This window comes from Ctenopharyngodon idella, chromosome 13 (genome assembly GCF_019924925.1).
Source record: "Ctenopharyngodon idella isolate HZGC_01 chromosome 13, HZGC01, whole genome shotgun sequence".
Taxonomy (NCBI): Eukaryota; Metazoa; Chordata; class Actinopteri; order Cypriniformes; family Xenocyprididae; genus Ctenopharyngodon; species Ctenopharyngodon idella.
Window position 1 is genome coordinate 30,221,855 of NC_067232.1, and position 19,687 is coordinate 30,241,541.

The 19,687-nt window shown below is 38.8% G+C and overlaps 1 protein-coding gene across 4 annotated transcripts; it reads right to left on the reverse strand.

Annotated features, from left to right (window-relative positions):
• Positions 1-46: 46 nt before the first annotated feature.
• Positions 47-17,054, reverse strand: efemp1 (EGF containing fibulin extracellular matrix protein 1). Of its 4 annotated transcripts, none has more exons than XM_051915833.1 (11): positions 16,909-17,054; positions 16,406-16,493; positions 15,837-15,882; positions 15,473-15,727; positions 13,463-13,585; positions 11,358-11,477; positions 6,800-6,919; positions 5,580-5,699; positions 3,041-3,164; positions 2,735-2,927; positions 47-1,889 (listed from the first exon to the last, which is right to left on the reverse strand). In XM_051915833.1, exons 1-11 carry the CDS (start codon positions 17,013-17,015, stop codon positions 1,728-1,730), a joined length of 1,458 nt encoding a protein of 485 aa, XP_051771793.1. In that variant the 5' UTR covers positions 17,016-17,054; the 3' UTR covers positions 47-1,727. The 4 variants fall into 4 exon arrangements, with proteins under 4 accessions (XP_051771793.1, XP_051771792.1, XP_051771795.1 ...); XM_051915832.1 differs by having other exon boundaries at positions 15,837-15,885; positions 16,909-17,053; XM_051915835.1 differs by having other exon boundaries at positions 16,904-16,996.
• Positions 17,055-19,687: the final 2,633 nt, after the last annotated feature.

Below are 19,687 nucleotides of genomic sequence, written 5' to 3' on the forward strand. Positions count from 1 at the left end.
GCATCCCCAGATTATATCATTATATGAATAAACAAAACAATCTCAATTCATGAAATACATATGAAATTTATTTCCCTTTATTTTTAACTGTTTTGGTATAAAGAGAACAAAAAGTCATATGGACAACAATTTAAAATACTTTTTAATAAAATAATAAGTTCTATTATTAACAGATGATTAATGTTGTATTTTTTTTCCTTGTTAAAGGCTGTGAGATGTGGATATGGACATCTGTGAATTATTTCAGGCTAAAGTGTTTATTTAAAAGCAGAGCAGATGAATTATGAGTAAATGAGAAGCCAGAATCAGAATATTGTCATGTCATCAGTGCAAATCATACTGTGTGTTAACAATGTAACTAAACCAGCAAACGTTTAATATGTGAGAGGAACATAATGTTTACTGACAAACTACAGATCATTCAAAAGATCTAAAACTTTCAAACCTTTTTTTTTTTTTTTTTTTTTTTTACACTAGCGTTTATACATTACACAATGGATAAACAATGTTGGACAAATGAAAGCAAAAGAAAGAGTCTTTCAGTCACGTAAACCTTCACATCAATGAATTATAAGTGCAGCCATGTGCAGGAACATTTAATAAAGACACGATACTGTAAAAATGTGTGTGCTGTTTCTTAAATTAGCAGGGCTCCAGACTTAAAAAAGTATTATGAATAAATTGATCTTTCAGAGTTTGTCAAAAACAAAGGGAATATTGATAAACTAAGACTTGACAGACTCCGCATTAAAGTACATGGTTAAAGTGAGTGGTGAGACATTTTGTTAATGATTGTGCCAGAAGAATAGTGTAAGAAATTTCTTACGTCTGGTTTCTCAGTATCATCTCAGTCAGCTTTTATTGATTCACGCATGCGCAATAAGATGATTTGTGTTTTCAGTGTGGATGAGAAACTTCTGGGAAACACTAGTGTGGATGAAGAGCGTTTTGAAATAAAAAGCCATTTTCAAATGTATCCAGTTTAATATAGACACAGCCTTAGATGATGCCTTTGGTAAACGTGCTGTAGAGTGTGTGTGTGTGTGTGTGTGTGTGTGCACATTTTTGTGACTTATGAGGACACAAATTTGTATAATGACATGGGTATTTAACTGGTATCACTACGTAAACATGAAATATGAGGACATTTCATGAGTCCTCATATTTAAAATTGCTTTAAAAACATACTAAACAATGTTTTATTAAAAATTTAAAAATGCAGAATGTTTTCTGTGATGGCTAGGTTTAGGGGTAGGGGTAGTGTAGGGGGATAGAAAATACGGTTTGTACAGTATAAAAACCATTACGCCTATGGAATGTCCCCACAAAAACAAACCTGTGTGTGTGTATGTGTGTGAGACTAACAATCACTCATCTTTCATTTATTTTTATATGGGTTTGTTCAAAGCTCTGTTTTCTATTCTGTTGACTGTGGTTGATCAAGGAGATGCATTGAACTAAATATTAGCCTCAATCTCTCCTGATCACGACCCCTCTACGACTCGACCCCAGACGATGATGATATAATGTGAGGAAACCAATATTATTTTAACCAGTTATATTTTAAATTATGGGCACATTAGCACCCATTTTAGTGGCAGTCTGGAGCCCTGAATAAGAGTCTGTTTATTTTATGATGACTGCGAGATAAAAGTGCATAACATCTTGCCGTGTGACTTTAATGCAAGCGGTCCAGATATGTATAAAAGTGTGAAGCAACAGAAGTGTTAGAAAGCGTAGGGTCCCACGACGATGGTGAGCCGTAGTAAAGAGCTGGAGCGATAGTTCATCAGCGTGTGTTGAGTGATCATCTCCAGATCCACGATCAGCTCCAGCGGACCCTCCAGGGACTTGGTCAAGACCAGCATCGCACCGACGCTGCTGAAGCGCTAATGCAATGAAGGACAAACACACGCAAATCAGATACAAAGAGAGCAATATTCCCAAATATATCATCAAATTTCATCAATTATGGTGGCAGAAATGAATGTGGCAGCACAATATTTTTTAGATTTATAAATATCCCATGTTCAGCAGATCATTTGCAGAGATTATTTCTCAAGTATATTGTATATATTGTCTAATGGAAAGCAATAGAATTTACATACATTTCTGAACTAAGCCAAGTTTAATTATATTTCCCCACAATATAAAATATCCCGCTCTGCTCTTGGGGAAACAATCAGGACAAAGCCCATCTCATTCATTTTCTCATGATACTCAAAGCACAAGTTGAACACGATCAAGACATTTATATTTGATGTTGTGCTACAAGAGAAATCAAAACTGATTTATGTGTGGAAAATGCGCTACACAAATAAACCTGGTGGGCATTGCCTTGCCTTACTGTTCACATGTGAGAAGAGGGAAAGGCTGAATGCACAGTGTGACCAGTAGTACTGAATTTGCTCATAAACAGCTAATACAGTTGGCTTACAGCGCCACTCAGTGGTCAAACCACAATAGTTCAACAAACCACTGAACTGACTTCAGCTGAGCAAGGACACTATTGTCTTTTAGAGCTGCTGTACAGACGAAATGAACTCTGTTTGCATCATTCAATCATCTGAATCAAATTGACAATGATAAAATTAAGCCACCACTTTAAACATGTTTAAAACGGCCAAGAATATGTTTTGACAAAAAAGAAACATCATATGATATGGCTATAGGTGCTGTAGTGAAACCATGGTTAATTTTGTAAGGGTGTAACACTTAAGTGTTGGTTACTCACCCTAAGGAAGAACTCTCCTCCATCATTGCCAGCTTTAATCCTGAAGGTGTAGTGAGCACTGGGGAAGATGTTTGTGGCTTGAATCTGAAAGATATCTGCCGGTACGCTGCGCTCTGAATGAAGGCTCATGTATTTGTAAACGATAGACTGCGGCAGGCCTCGACACGCACCTGCAGACTGGCACGAACACCGGCTAGGAATGAAAGCAAGAAGATTACTCTTTTTTTCATGCTTAAATGCATTAAATCAAAACTTTAAAGTGTCTCTGGTGGGTGTCTGTGCTCTTCATTTCTAGTCCTGACTTACTTTTCTGCTGTCAGCAAGTACGGCTCCTGACACGGGTTCTGAGGGTAACAGCGATGGCCTCCATAATAGTTCCAGCACATCTCATCTTCCCTACACTCATGGCCCGTTTCACACTCGTTGATGTCTTCCAGACCAGAGAAAAGATTGTGATTAGAAATATGTCATACCTTATAACTTCCAAACTTGCTCCATGTTGCTCCTTCATCTCTCAAGACTGACGTAATAACTCCAAGGCTTAAGAAATCTGGCGCTGACCCTAATAATTTTGCCAACTTTCATCCAATTTGTAATTGACCATTTCTTTCAAAAAACTGTTGCAGATTAGGTCCGTGCTCACCTTTTAAAAAACAATCTGTTTGAACAATTTCAGTGTGGTTTCCATCCATTACATGGTACAGAGACAGCCATGGTAAAAGTGATCTGTTGATAGCGGATGATTCTGGACTCTTAACTATACTTATCTTGCTTGATCAAAGTACAGTCTTCAGTACCAATTCTCATGAAGTTCTTTTAGATAGATTAATCTCTATTGGTATTACTGGTGTCCCTCTCACTTGGTTTAGATCCCATTTCTTTGGTCGCACTCAATTTGTCCAAATTTCAGATCATATTCCTCATCTGTTACCACTGGTGTTCCTCAAGGCTCTGTCTTGGGCCCTCTTTTATTTATTATCTACCTATTACCTCTGGGTCATATTTTTAGGAAATTTGGTATTAATTTCCACTGCTAAGTGGATGACACTTAGCTCTATTTTTCCTCCAAGCCTAATTCTACTCTTCTTGCTTCTTCCCTCTGGGACCGTTTAAATTTGATCAAATCCTGGTTCTCGTGCAATTTTGTCAAGCTAAATACAAGACGTTCTTCTTGTTGGCACTAAATCCAATTTGGCAAAATTCAACAGTTTTTCATGCCATGTCTTTTTCCTGATTGATTTTAATTCATGGATTATCTTAATGTTGAACAGATGTTGCTTTGACTATATTGCTGTCTTGCACAAAAAAACAACAACATTTTTTTATGTTGAATATCCTGTTTCAGTGAGAAATACGTAAAATTACAGAAGTACACTCTTAGAATAAAAGGTTCTATATGGAACCTTAAAGGGTTCCGTAAGGGCTTCATATATAGAACCCTTTAGGGGTTCACATCATGAGATCATTTTGTGGCTTTAGCTACAAGTAATAAAGTTGGTTTAATCTTTTTTTTTTTTTTTTTTTTTTTTTTTTTATTTAGATTAATTCAACAGCTCATAAACATACCTTATCACTATATATATATATATATATATATATATATATATATAAAAACAATGAAATAGCCTGTTAAACATAAAAGTATTATGCAATCATTTAAGACATCTCTTCTTATTTAGAACTTTTTTGGCATAAAGTGTTCTTTAAACTGAGTCCAGAACCCCATTGAACATTTTTTTCTAAGAGTGTAATATTGCCAATAGAGATTCCATTTACATGAACACACCTACTGTTACCCTTACAAAAAAAGAGATAAAGAAAAAAAAAATTCAAGTGTGCTATTGGTATACTTATTTTAAAACTATTCTTTCAATTTACTTTTTATGTACTTCTCAGAAATATACTTAAAATGACACTTAAATAAAATAAATTTTGAAAACAAGAATTACAGAAAACAGATATGTTCCTAATTCTGAGTATGTGAATCTTTGTGTAGTCCACTGGTTGTGTAGATAAAATCTACTTAAAGTACAGTTAAAGGTACATTTAAAGTATAAAAATGAATACCTAAATAGGACCATAGAAATATACTGAAAGTGCCAAAATAATATATAAATAGTAAACTATAAGTATGATGTTAAGTTCACTTAAAGAAAACTTACAAGTATAATTGCAGTATAGAAATACTAAAGTAGTAGTTTACTGAGAGTATACTTCAAAGTGTACTTTCATAAACTAAAAAAAATGTGTATTTAAGTATTTAATTAGTAAACTATTAGTATACCTATAAGTGCAAACGAAAAGCATAGTTGTAAACTAGGTGTACTCAGCTTACTACTGTTACACTTAAAGTATACTTAAAAATATACTTTTATACACTAAGTGGCCAATTTAGTCCCAAGTAGTATTGAATCAGTATACTTACAAGTATACTACTAGTACACTGATATTAGTATACTTACTACATAAAGTATACTTAAAAACACTCTACTTAAGTATACTTCATAAAATGAACCTGAAGTATACTTATTTTTGTAAGGGTATAGGCACCATGACAAAGACTGTAGCAAGATATGCAAAACAAAGTTCATCTAACATCTTTCTGTCTGTTTAGAACAAATAAACAGCCTTTTTTTCATACTTATAGATTAAAGAAATAAAAAAAGAAAAAAAATTAAGTAACAGAGGGGGTGAAGCAACATTTGAGCCCTGCATTGTTTCCATGAGCATGTGTTTGAGAATTCCTGGCCCATCTTGCTCTGATGTGAAATATCTGGGTGTGGATGGATAGAGAAGAGGCCAGGCAAAGACGAGCGTTATATTTTATGAAGGAGGAGGCCAATACCTTGACACATTCTTGTTCTCTGCAGCTGATATCCATCTGGGCAGGTGCAGGAATATCCGCCCGGGCTGTTCATACACGCGTACTGGCACATGTAGCTGGAGAAGGCGCACTCATCGATGTCTAGACACACACCAGAACAACATTGTTCAACCAGGCTGAATTGAACTTGTTTCATAATTGATTAACTTTACTCAGTTATTGAACTGAACTGAACCAACACTTAACTGATTTGATCTGAATAATGACAATACTGTCTTTTTTAGAGCTGCTTTACAGCAGAATTTAAATTTGCCTCATATTTGATGAAGTTTTTATCATCAGTTTTGTTACTTTTCTGTTTATTATTGAGAAGCTGCTTTGAAACAATTTCTATTGTATGAAGCGCTATAAAAATAAAGGTGACTTGATAAAAATAAAGGTGATCATGATCTTTGTCTAAAACAAGGCTGAGAACAATCTAGCTGATGATAAAGAATGGCATTTTGTGCTGCTGTCCAATTAAAATTTGGAAATCGAACATTTGGTGAATTTTAGATGAAAATACACATACAAATGCATTTCAGTTTTGCTGAGTAAATGAACATGGTAAACTGAAACACTTTGCAGGCAGATTTATTAACTCAACCCAAACATATGAAATTAACCACAAATATACAAAGCAAATATGTCATATGCACTATACGTGTGATATTTCCCTTACAACGCAGTGGATCAAAGACCATGAACAACTGGCCCATAAAGAATTCAAAATACTTTATTACAATAGTGTAATCACAAAAATTACTACACTATTGTAATAATTTTTTAAATATATATTAACGCATATTTAAATTCATATATATAATATGTTTGAATAGCTGGTTTAATTCAGCACTTTCTTGTCAACTTAAATGTTATTTGTCAACAGCCAGGCTTGTTCCTTGCAATAAACAATATAGCAGTTGTTTGATTTGTATTTATTTGTTGCGCCCTCTTGTGGACTGTTGATTTAAAAATCTGGTGTTCACTTATCTTTACCTCTAACTGAAACCATTTCTTTAGAATCTTTGAAGTAAAAAAATGATTTAAATTCCCTTTGGGCAGCTCTCATCACTATATAAGCACTGAGCATGTTTCACCGCTCACAGCGTGTTCAAAATAATGTACTCAAGTAAGTAGAGAGTGTACTCAAATCAAGCACATTGAAATCAAGCACAGGAACATGCAGCATCAGCACTGACCCACACAAGAGACTGAATTCGAGGTGAGTTCATAACCCTGATCACACTGGCAGATGTACGAGCCCAGCAGGTTGAAACACTGATGCTGGCACGGCTGAGCCAGATCACACTCATTCACATCTGAAACACAAGCCAAATCCATACAGTTACTAACATGAGTACTAACATGAGTACAATTATCTACTCATGGTGACATTCAGCATAATATTTTATACATCTTATCCCACAATAAAAAACAGTTCCAAAACAAGCCAAAGTGTGCGATATGTATCGTCTAGGATAATATTGTAATTGTTGTTTTAATGATGTGTGAGCTGACATCAATTATGTCAATCACTTTTTTTACCCAAACAAAAACAGGCTTTAATAGTGCACACTTTCACTGCATGATGAAACTTATTAGAATGACACTGAAAATCAAGTATTAATGTCTTACATTTATATCATACGATATAGATGTGCAATATCATATGAGCAAGAGTGCTGTTTTTCCCGAATAAGGGCACAATTGCAAATGTGATATTTTATACAACAGTTTAATTATCAAAAAGTTAATAGTGAGTAAGCTACTGTCATGTCTGGTTTATGTCCAAGGACTCCTACTTTGTATTTTGTTCTGTTGTATTAGTTTTCAAAGTTCCTGTTGTTTACTTCCAGTGTTTGATCTGTTTCCTTAGCTTATGATTATATTCACCTGTGTCTAGTTTAGTTAACCATTATCCTGTGTATAATGTAGCCCTTTGTTTCAGTTGTCCTTTGTTGGTTCTTGTTTTGCCATGTCAATGTTTCGGTTCAAACAAGTATAGTGTGACACAGTTTTTCTTCTGTATTGTATGTTCTCTGTCCCGGAGCCAGTGGCCTGTCCCTCCAAGAACTTATCCCCACCCCTAAAGCCATTCCTCACTCTTGAAATGCCTATCAGATGAAAGCAGTGGTTCTCAAACCAATCAGAACATCCAAGTACTACCTAGTCACTAGTGTGTTCACTTTGAATGTTGTTTCACAATGGGCAAACAGAAATATTGTTGAGATCATACAAAATGCCATATTTTGATTAATATCAATATTCCTGTAGATCAGTTAAAACATGCTGCTGATGGAGTGTCATTAGTCCCTAGCAGAGCAGCAACTAAACAACACACATAAGGGGCAGTTGTGGCCTAATGGTTAGAGAGTCGGACATGGGTTCAAGTCTCAGTAGGCAGGAAATGTAAGAGGGGGGAGTGAATTAACAGCGCTCTCTTCTACTCTCATTACCCACAATTGAGGTGCCGTTGAACAAGACATCTAACCCCCAATCGCTTCCTGGGTGCCGCAGCAAAAATGGCTGCCCACTGCTCCAGGTGTGTGTTCATGGTGTGTGTGTGTTCAATAATCACTGCTGTGTGTGTGCACATTTGGATGGTTGAAATGCAGAGCACAAATTCTAAGAATGGGCTACATGTTACATCACTTCATATCCTGCAGTAGTAACATTAAGTTAAGTTTTGCACTAATAAACATATGATAAAAATTTGAATCAGTGAAGTTTATTGCTTCTCCCAACTCTTCTCCCATCTCGTTTAACCTAGTTCCGCTCCCGTGTTCCTAGCCCTTCCTCCTCCACCGACTCTGCCAGGGTCTTCATTGGCTCCTCTGACTTCTCAACATCCTCCTGCTCTGCCAGCTCTCCACCAAATTCTCTGGCTTCACCGGTGCGACCACGGTCTCCTGGCTTGCCAGATCCACTGTGGTCTTCCGAGTTATGGCCTAAGCCTAGGACATTTAACCTTTAAGCTCCACTTTGGCCCTCTGAGCCCCTGATTCCGCCTTGGCCCTACAAACCCTCCACCAAGGTTCTTCATCCTTCTGGCTCCAGAGCAGTCCCTCATCCTTCAGGCCACGCCATGGACTTTTGATCTTCTGGCTCCACCTTGGTCTCCCAGACCTTCACCCTTTTGCTCTACCAGGTTCTTCGATCACTTTGGCTCCGCTGCTGTCCTCGTTCCTACCGGGTCCACCTCTTTCTTCTGATCCCCCGGATCCATCTTGGTCCTCCAATCCTCTGGTTTCACCTTGGGTCTTCAATCCTGCAGCATGGCCCTGCTCCTCCGGTGCTACAGCTCCGCCCTGGTCTCCCCACCTTCTCCACCTCAGCCTTCTAAATCCCTAGCTCCGCTGTGGTCCACTCTTCCTCCTGCTCTGCCAGCTCTCCCCAATTCTCTGGCTCCAGCGGTGCAACCACGGTCTCCTGGCTTGCCGGATCCACTGTGGTCTTCCGAGATGTGGCCTAAGCCTAGGACATTTAGGCTCCACTTCGGCCCTCCGTGCCCCTGATTCCACCTTGGCTCTACAAACCTTCAGCTTCACTGCGGCTCTTCATCCTTCTGGCTCAACAGCAGTCTCTCATCCTTCCGGCCTTGCGGTGCCCTTTTGATCTTCTGGCTCCACCTTGGTCTTCTAAACCTTCACACCTTTTGCTCTGCAGGGTTCCTACATCACTTTGGCTCCACTGTTGTCCTCATTCCTACCGGCTCCACCTCTTTCTTCCAATCCCCTGGATCCACCTTGACCCTCCGGTTCCACCTTGGGTCTCCAAACCTGCAGCATGGCCCTGCTCCTCCGGTGTTACAGCTCCGCCCTGGTCTCCCCACCTTCTCAACCTCGGCCTTCCAAATCCCTGGCTCCGCTGTTGTCCACTGTTCCTCCTGCTCTGCCGGCTCTCCCCAAATCTCTGGCTTTACTGGTGCAACCACGGTCTCCTGGCTTGCCAGATCCACTGTGGTCTTCCGAGAAGTGACCTAAGCCTAGGACATTTAGGCTCTACTTCGGCCCTCCATGCCCCTGATTCCACATTGGCCCAACAAACATTCGGCTCCACTGTGGCTCTTCATCTTTCTGGCTCCACAGCAGTCCCTCATCCTTTTTGATTTTCTGGCTCCACCTTGGACTTCCAGACCTTCACCCCTCTACCGGGTTCCTCCATCACTTTGGCTCCACTGTTGTCCTCATTCCTACTGGCTCCACCTCTTTCTTCGGATCCCCCGGATCCACCTTGATCATCCGGTTCCACCTTGGGTCTCCAATCCTGCAGCATGGCCCTGCTCCTCTGGTCCTCCAGCTCCGCCCTGGTCTTCCCCCACCATCTCCACCTCGGTCTTTCAAATCCCTGGTCCACTGTTCCCCGGCCTCTGCCATTATTCTCCATCCCTCTAATTCTGCTGTGGTCTCCTCCGCTGGTTCTGCCGTGGTTTTCTTTAATAGAAACACCCTGTGACTAGATCCTTATCTCTGGTACTACTTCCACTCCACAACCACAATGTTACAGCTACATTTAAGACAATATTGTCTCTTTTTGCTCCATTTTGCCAATAAAAATGTTTTTAAACAAAGCCACAACAGAACCATTGCATATCTCTGAGCAACACACAGTGGTGTTTCATTCCTAAATGAATCTGCGTTTTTGAGCAAATTAATTTTTTAATTAGTAGGGGGTGTCGACATGGTGGAAATATCCAAGGCCATTTTCTCTCAAGTTGTTCTTTAGTGTATTTCTCCACCGAGTCTTAAAAGCAAGTTATAGTTATAGTTGGTCACCACATGCATCTTTTGAACTGATTATAAAAGAAACATTCTTCTGTTCTTCATGAGGCTTGACAAAATCTTTCCCTGCAGACAGACCTACAGGACCTTGGATTCTTATTTGGTGTGTTTGTACTGGTCCTAAGAGCCGCTCTTATCAGTACGTTCTTAAGTGCATGATTTCCATATAAAATGCTTTTGCAGGAAACCTTTCCTCACTGAGGAATTCCTTATCATGTTGTTGATCAAAGAACATATTTCATTGGCAAAGATCTTCAAGCTTTGATTCAGAAGTTAGGCAAAGTTTCACATTCCTTACTGTTCTCAGAACAACTGACCAATGTTGATTTGCAAATGACAGCTTTGAAACCTTGAGATTGATCCCAACTGCTCTCCTTTTAAAACATGTTGTGCTAACAGATTTCACCTTTAATGTGAAGCTCCTCTTGATCCTGTCCATCCCACAAGATCTTTTAAATTCCTTTGTGAAAGATCTGAAATCAAATTCTTGGCAGAACTTTGAAGAATGCTAATCTGAGAGACTTCTGGCCCATTTATTGTATTGACATCTATTTCACTTAATGGTATTAAAAGTGATCATAAGAGTGACCGACTGTGTCTATTATTTAATCTATTACTCTAATATATAGGAAACTTCCTGTATGTTGCCCAATATTGATTCTTCTACAGTGAATATAACACTTAAAAACACTGACTGCTATCTTAACTCCAATAATCACTTTTAACCCCATGCAATTTTAATTCATTGGCTTAATGAAATGTACCGCTTATAAAGAGAGGGATAAGCGGTAGATCAGAAATGTGTGTTGTTAAGGACAGGATTTGTCCACCAGAGGGTGAAAGCAAAAGCAAAACAGGATACTGAAAGATATCTTGAATTCCATTGAACATACTCACTCACACACATACACAGACACACACACACATGTGAGCAGAGCTGTGCAGATTAGAAAGGCAGGTCTGGTCTTTAACTCACCTATACAGCTGTGGTTGTTGCTGGCGAGCTGGTAGCCATCATTACACTCGCAGTAGTAAGAGCCAGCAGTGTTCACACATCTGTGCATGCAGTAGTGTGACAGCAGACACTCATTTCTATCTGCAAAGAGGTTAACACAAACAGTGCTCATATAATCTATGGGATTCTTGACAGACTTGCAGGGTGATAGCAACATCTCCTTCTTTTTTCTTTGATGATGATTGTTTTTTGATAGACCAAATCTGATGTGGAAGGACAAGTATTGACATGCATTTCAGGGAAATTTGAGGGGGGACCTCAGACCGAGAACCTTACTTTAGTAACTTAACTGAGTCTTAGGAATGCACAGAAATTTTGACTTTCATAAAACTGTGTATACATAGTGAAATTATTCAGTTTTAATCTGATGTCAATGATGTCTAGCCAGATAGTTTGTGTTGATGGTTGATGAGAAATATATTGACTAAACCTTCCACACATGCATACAACAGATCCACAAATGCACAGGAATGCACGCACCGGAAGAATGCACAAAAGCACTTTTCTTGCAATACAATTCACAAATATGTGTACTGTAATTTAATGCACAAATAGATGCTAAGCTGATTGTAGTTGCATTCTTCCTTGAAATAAGTGTACACTCCCACCCACCAGCAGTCACTGAACACCTTCACAACGAGGCACAAAGTCACTTTCCAGAACCTTCACCCTCTCTGCTCCTCTCTGGTGGAATGAGCTGCCGACCTGCATCTGAACTGTTAAAACCCCTAAAAAAGCAGCTAAAATACACCTCTTCTGCAAAAACAAAAGACAAAAAACTTTTTCTTCTCTGCGTTTCTCCTTCGCTCTAGCTTGCTTCCTGATCTAGCTGTCTAATAGAACTGGCAAAGTGTATTACGAATATTGCAGGCTCTGTGATGAATTGCTTTTGTAATTCGCTTTGGATAAAAGCATCTGCTAAATGCATAAATGTAAATGAGATTGTTTGTTTTGAACACAATGGCCCAGTTTCACAGACAGGGCATAGACTAAGCCAGGATTAGGCCTTAGTTCAATTAGAACATTTAAGTAGCTTTTATAAACGTACCCTAGAAAAACACATTACTGGTGTGCATCTTGAGATAAAACAATGGCAGTGGCATATTTTAAGAAATGTCAGTGCAAGTTTCTTTCAGTTAAAACAGCTCAAACATGCATTTTAGTCTGAGACTAGCTTAAAGGGATAGTTCACCCAAAAATGAAAATTATGTCATCATTTACTCACCCTCAAGTTGTTCCAAACCTGTACAAATGTATTTCTTCTGCTGAACATAAATGAAGATATTTTGAAGAATGTTTGTAACCAAATAGTTGTGGGGCACCACTGACCTCCATAGTATTTTTTCTCCTACTATGGAAGTCAATGGTGCCCCACAATTGTTTGGTTACAAACATTCTACAAAATATATTCTTTTGTGTTCAGCAGAACAGAGACAAATGCAGGTTTGGAACAACATGAGGGTAAGTAAATGATGATAGAATTTTCATTTTTGGGTGAACTATCCCTTTAAGCCTTGTCTTTGAAACTGGGGGTCAGAGTGCTATGGGCGTGCATTAGCATGCATGACAGAAAATGCTGGCAACTATTGTTACCAACCAACCAAGAAATGTGTCTAGAATGATTTTTCTTTTTTTTAAGCCAATTTTCATTTCGGTGCATCACTGGGAACATTTTGAAAGTCCATATTTATTTTTATTTATTTTACTTGTATAAGCTTATCATTTAGAGGAGACTTGAAATATAAATAAGTGTAATATTGTTTTACTAAAGTATTATTTGACATTTGAGAAGATCACTGAAAGTCAAAACATTTTAAATGCAATATCTGCAGTCAATCTCCGTCATTTCTGCCACAGATTAAAATACTACCAGAAAGTAGGTCAATGAGGAAAAATAAAGCTTCACAGGCTAGTATATATTCTCTCGCACAGTTTTTCCCAAATGGACAAGTAAACCACCGTAAGACCACATTAGTTCAACCAGCAAAAACCTGCTGACCCTTGAGCTCATTCAGTGTGTGCCTCTTATATCAGTAAGTGGCTCTGCTGACTGGATTGCAACTCACCCACACACTGTTCTCCGTGTTTCTGGTATCCAGGATGACACTGGCAGGTGTAGGAGCCTCTGGTGTTGTAGCAGGTCTGCTCTGCACTGCAGGTGTGTGTGCCGTGAGCGCATTCGTCTACGTCTGCCCAAACACACACACACACACACACACACTGATCAATGCGTACCATGGTAAATGCAAGTCCAGTAAATCACTCATTTATCACATTAAATACATTCTTTAATGTTGTTACTGAGTGTTCTCTCGACTTTCAAAATTTCAAAATGTTTTTTGGTGTTTATTTATTTTTCTTGGTTATGAAAACATTAAGGAAACATTCCATTGTATCCTTTTGCAAACATTATGGATACAATGGAATGTTCTCTGAACGTTCTAAAACAACAAGCAGTAACATTTAAAAAATGTTAGAAGAATTTCAGACATAAAGTTTCTGAAATAAAACGGAAGTTTTGTACTAAAAATTGAAAACATTATTAGAGACCAGATAACTCCGAACTAACTTTCTATTAATGTTACTGGAAGAAAATTTTTCATAACTTTGAGGGAACCCTGTCAGAACATTCCGTTAGCTGGATCAGATTTAGTCAGATTTACTGGATGGAAAGTGCCGTTCAGATGCCTTTATCAATGATACATGATCTTCTCCACCTCCTCCAGACAGAACCAAGTCCATTCTTCAAGTCTGTTTCCTGTTCAAATCTGTGATCTCTTCCTGTTTACATCTATGATTATTCTATTTTTCCATCTGTACTGTACATACTTTTATCTCTTTTACACATTAAACTTCTCCTTGCATATGTTATTCTATGTCATCTATGTCCTATCCTGTGTTTCTTTGTACACTTTATGTCCTCTTTATTTGATTGTTGTGTGTCACATTGCAGTATTCCTGTGTGTGGAAGAAGCTTCTGTCATCAAGACAGTGAATCTCATTTTGATTAAGATTATGAATGTTCCCAATCCACTTGGAAAAGAGCAGATATGTGAGAATAATTCTGCTTGTGGACTACAGTTCAGCTTTCAACATTCATCCTTTAGCTTCAGGAATATCATATATAAGTAATAGCAAACATGCTGGTATTTACTGCTACATACATGAATTACGTGTCAATTGCTGTAAGTCAGGACAAAATGCTTGTTGTCACGGTGTACTTTAACATATAATGGTGGTGTTTTTAGTGCACATAGAGTAATCTTTACTTACAAGGAAAAGATCCAACACTCAGGGACACTTTAATTGCTTAATTGATTAAATGATTAACATGATTAATCGATCAACAATCAGTCATTGACATCCCTATAGTCTCTGTGCTGTTATGCAATATTTCAGCACTCGTGGAATGCCACCCTCACAATCAGCCTGAAGAGAAATGGACTTCACACATCCACTAAAAATCACCTGAAACGGCCTTTCATTTCATCCCGTTCGGACTGTACACGGGTCATTCTTTGAGTTTGTTCATCACTTACTACTGACATCAGCAAACTGAACTGACTGTACACTATCTGATAGATCTATATCTGTTCGGTGGGTAACGCAAAAGAACATATTTCATATTTTCATGTTTGTTTTTCAGTAGAATATCAGTCTGTTTATATGTAATATCAGTTTGCTTATAGAATAAAATAAATCTGTCTAAAATTTTGCCTTGACTGAAATTATAATAATGCTTTATGTGAATTTAAATGGATTTTCTGGGAAAATTACATTTTCCAAAATGTATGTTTTCCGTTTAATGACTCAAAAGCAACTTTTTAGTTCAGAACCTTTTGGAATAAAATTTTGAAATGTTTTCTGGGAATCAATGATGTGGAATAAGAGCTCTCTCGACAACCAGCCCATGAGCGTCTACCTTCCCTTCAGATCGGAATACTTGAACTTTGAACTCCACTATTTAACTATGAAGCTACACTGAGAATTCAATACGTTACACTGTTGTTGTGTAGCAACAAAGACTATGTCTTGACCCACTGAATCAGTGCTTTCCTCAAATCCTGCTGTCGTACCTTGACAGAAGTTCTGCTCATCCCGTGTGAATCCAGGCGAACACTGCGTGTCTCCACCTCTGTGGTTTGAGCGGGTCTGTGGGTTAGTGGGGTTCAGCGGGCTCTGGGGAACAGGGTCAGAGGGCTGCGATGATTCGTCCCCATTATTGACGAAAATCTGGGCATTCTGAGGGAGGCAGAGGTAACCGCCATAGTGGTTTATGCACTTCATGTCCCCTTTGCAGGCGTCAGAGACAAGGGCACACTCGTCGATGTCTGTTCACATGGAGAGAAAACTGGGGTTAGGCTTTGGAGTCATGTTCTCAAAGACAAAAAGACAACAGTTGAGAGAGAGAATATTATATCAACAATATTAGTTTATTACCTTTGCATACCTCTTTAATGGGATCATATTCATAGCCTTCTGTGCACTGCTGTGAATAAAAAAAAAATCACTGTATGAGAATCTTTCACCTGTCAATTTAACATACATATGAGCTGTAATAACAAAACAATCATATCTATTATTTAGCTGTATGTATGTAAGCCTGTCACGATCATTTCGTATGAAGGAAGACCTTTGTGTACTTTACAAAAGTGTTTTTTCTGCCCTGTCACATTTTATGCCATTTCTTTAATCGATGGCAACATGCCATTTTAAATTAAACTGCAATATATCTCAAAAAATTGCGATTAGATCACCGTGATTTTGCCAAGTGAGACATTCCTGTCTGAAAATTTAGTCTTAACCCTCTCCCTACCCCTAAATCTAACCCTACCCATAACTTAGTCCTAAAATCAGAGGGAATTGATGGTGAATCACACTGATAACCCTTGTTATAAGCCTACACTTGACATAAACTGTAAACTTGCCCCACAAATCTGATTTGATTGGAATGTTGCTCCAGGATCAACAAAGATGTTGACAGCTCTATATGTAAATAATGCACTTGCCGTATATGACACAGGCTCTTCTGCCTCTTGAGAAACAACACAGGCAACTACAGTCATTAGCAGGTAGATTCCCAACATCATGCTGGTTCTACATGGGTTAAAGAAATCAAAACATCACTTAACACCTGTAGTTGCATCACTGCTAAACATGTGAGAACATTTCATTCTGCTTTCATTGGCTCAGCTCCAGTCACTTCGCATACTGATAATGCAATTACAAGCAGCCATAAAACACTTAGAACAATGTTTTAGCGCATATAAATACTGTACGATAACACACAGTAACACAAGCACTGAAATATGATCTGCTTCTGCACAGGGTCTGTTCACTTCACTTCAAACCCAAAACGCAAAGTCATCATTTTTAACCCTAGTAACTTTTATTAAATGAGGTTCTTATAAATCATAATGTTTGTGCAAAACAAACTGAACTTTATCACAGCTCATATAACACTTCATTTTCATGAACTGTACCAGACAACATGCTGTAAAACTCACCTGACCTGCTGTGAGACGCGTCGGGAGTCTGGAGCTCAGTCCGGAGGATGATGAGGGTTTGATGTCGGATTCGGAATGTCAGGGATGTTTGAGGAAGGCTTCGTGACGTCATGATCGCTGCAGGAATGTGGGAGCGGTGAACAGGTTGTTTCCCGCTGCAGGAGTTGGATGTGTTTGTTTCTTGGGCTCGAGGAAGGGCAGGATGTGTCTCCCTCCACAGGCTGTTTAATAAACTCACTGATGCCAGGCATTGTGCTCAGACTTTAATGGGTCAGTTTGAAATGGCATTGTCAAGTATATTCGAGTCCATATTGTTTCTCATTTCAATGCATTAATCATAAATGTCCTCTAGAATCTGAGAAGTATATTAATGTATATCAAAATTCTGTAACTCACCTGAACTGCTCTTCATAGCATATCAGTTTCTGTGCTCAAATGCCAATTAAAGCATTTTTTTCTTCATCTTAAAGGATTTTGTTACTGCATGTTGTCTTAATTCTATTGTAAAGTGGCCTTGAGCTTTGAGAAAGGCTTTTTATAAATAATAATATTATTATTTATGCACTTGATCACTTTATGCAAGCATCTCTGTGTAAGTGCCTCTCCAGATTCAATTTGAAATGGTCCACAGTAAAGAACTAACTTTGCATTGGATTATATATATAAACATACTCAACTGTAATGAGGTTTTGTGATGCATGAGTATTCTTTCTTGATCAACAGGCTCATTTATGTTGCACTATTTTCAAAAGCTGTTAAAAGCATATTTTACTATATTCATTCATGTGTTTATTACATGTACATAGATGTGCAGTATTAGAGGTAATGATTCAGGTACTAAATATGGAGTTTAAGTTTGGTCAAAACACGACAACAATCCACAAAACAAAAAAACTGAATCCAAAATGCAATCATATAAACACAAAAGCTGCAAATTAGAGCCTTAATCAAATCTACAATAGCAGGAAACACGGGAAACGGAGCTCAGCTAATGAGACCTCACTGAACAGTCAGGTTATTTGAACATACAAACAGGACATGAAGCACAGGTGATGGAAATGAGGACGTGAGAACCATTCAGTGATCGGCTCGTACGGAAGGCTCACAGGTCTCAATGAGTCCAAACAAACACATACTGTTCTCTGCTGAATCGGACAACCGGAATCTATTCACAACATCCTCCTCTCTACTCTGCCCAGGGCAGTAGGGTATCCGGGGCCTGTAGGTTGTTGCTGTGTGAACTGATGTCACGTTCCTTGGGGAGGTGGATGGGGCCCTCGGTTCAGGTGAGAACATACCAAACGCGGGGGGGCCCTAGAATTGTCACCACCTTTATCCCCACTACCTCTGCCCACTTCTTCTCTGACTGCTGATGACTTCAGGGGCTTTCGCACCAGAGGAACCTTTACATAGTTCCTAGAACTATTAGCGGAAGTACCCTGATTTTGCTGTGTTCGCACCGCAGGAACTAGGAACGATTTTAGTTCTTGGAACTCCTTTTGAGGGAACTAAATTAGGTCCTACTTCAGAATAGGGTCTAAACCAGCACTATACGAAATACCATTGAGGTAGATATATGCTGATTGCCTAAACGCATGTCAAACTCCGGCACCTGCCATGTTTAAAAAGCTGTGTAAACATATTTACTGCACAAACATAGAAAACAGTGATAACAGCATTTACCTGTTGTGTTCTTTTCTCTGCCGCGATGACATGTAACACTGCAAGTTGTCATAGATTTCGTCTCTTAGGCCCTGTTTATACCTGGTATTAAGATGCGTTTTGGTTGATTGGATCACAAGTGGACGAGGGAGACACATACCTGTTTACACCTGTGTTTATACATGTGTCTTAATCTGTCTCTTTTGTCCACTTTCAACCACTTCTGTCCTGATTTCTTCGAGGGGAAGGTCTATGGGTGGCTAAATGTGTGGGCTTTTTCAGATCTTTCAATCTAATGGATGAAGAAAGCTCGTGCAATTTACATATGAATGTGACTGGAGAAGACAGAAAAACACACAGAGAGCAGCAGCTTTGGTTTCTGCTCTGAATATGCTGTAGTGCATGTTAGAAATCAGGAATGGTGAGAGAACATTGTGCTTGGTACATTTTCATCTTCAAACCAAACTTGGGACATCAGCCCGAAAAATTTTAAATCAAATTTGTCTAGCACGCTTCCCATAATGTTTACGCATTAGGTCAGTAAGTGGAGAGTAGGCGGCCTTTTTGCGGCTATTCGAACACATTCGACCACATGAGTGTCTAAACTACGATGACTAAACTACAACTTGACATTTGTAAACGCCGCACTTAAGGATGCCGCTGTCGGCCGCTTCAGAGTTCCTACTGCCAGTGCGAATGCAACCAGGAACATGGCCCAGGGGAGAAATTAATTCTCGGGGAACTATCCTATCCTATAACTGAGTTCCTAGAACTATTTGGTGTGAAAGCCCCTTTTGCCACCTATATAACTGATAAGGTGGCAACCAGTTCTCTACCACACTTAGGGTGCTTTCACACTGACAGTTTCATTCAAATCAGAGCATGGTTTGGTAATATGAAAGCTGTCATGCAGACATGGTACCAAACCTCAGACTACCTGTAGGTGGATGTCCAATTCAGGTTGCAATGGAACTGTGGCGTGAATATGAAAGCAACTCAAAACTCAGGTCCACACTTGTTTAGAAAGTAAAACTGCATGCTCACTCTTCTAAAACGCATGCACATGCTGTGTAATCGTGCAGAGTGCAAAAAAAATGAATGGCTCAGCGGTCTCCTCAAAAG

Bases quoted from the DNA above. Each gene is read 5' to 3' on its own strand.
- efemp1 (XM_051915832.1), bottom strand. From the start codon at position 17,015: ATGACGTCACGAAGCCTTCCTCAAACATCCCTGACATTCCGAATCCGA. The intron at 16,494-16,908 runs GTCAGGTGAGTT...TAACCCATGTAG, and splicing joins CCCGACGCGTCTCACAGCAG to AACCAGCATGATGTTGGGAA. The intron at 15,728-15,836 runs GTAATAAACTAA...CCATGTGAACAG, and splicing joins CATTAAAGAGGTATGCAAAG to ACATCGACGAGTGTGCCCTT.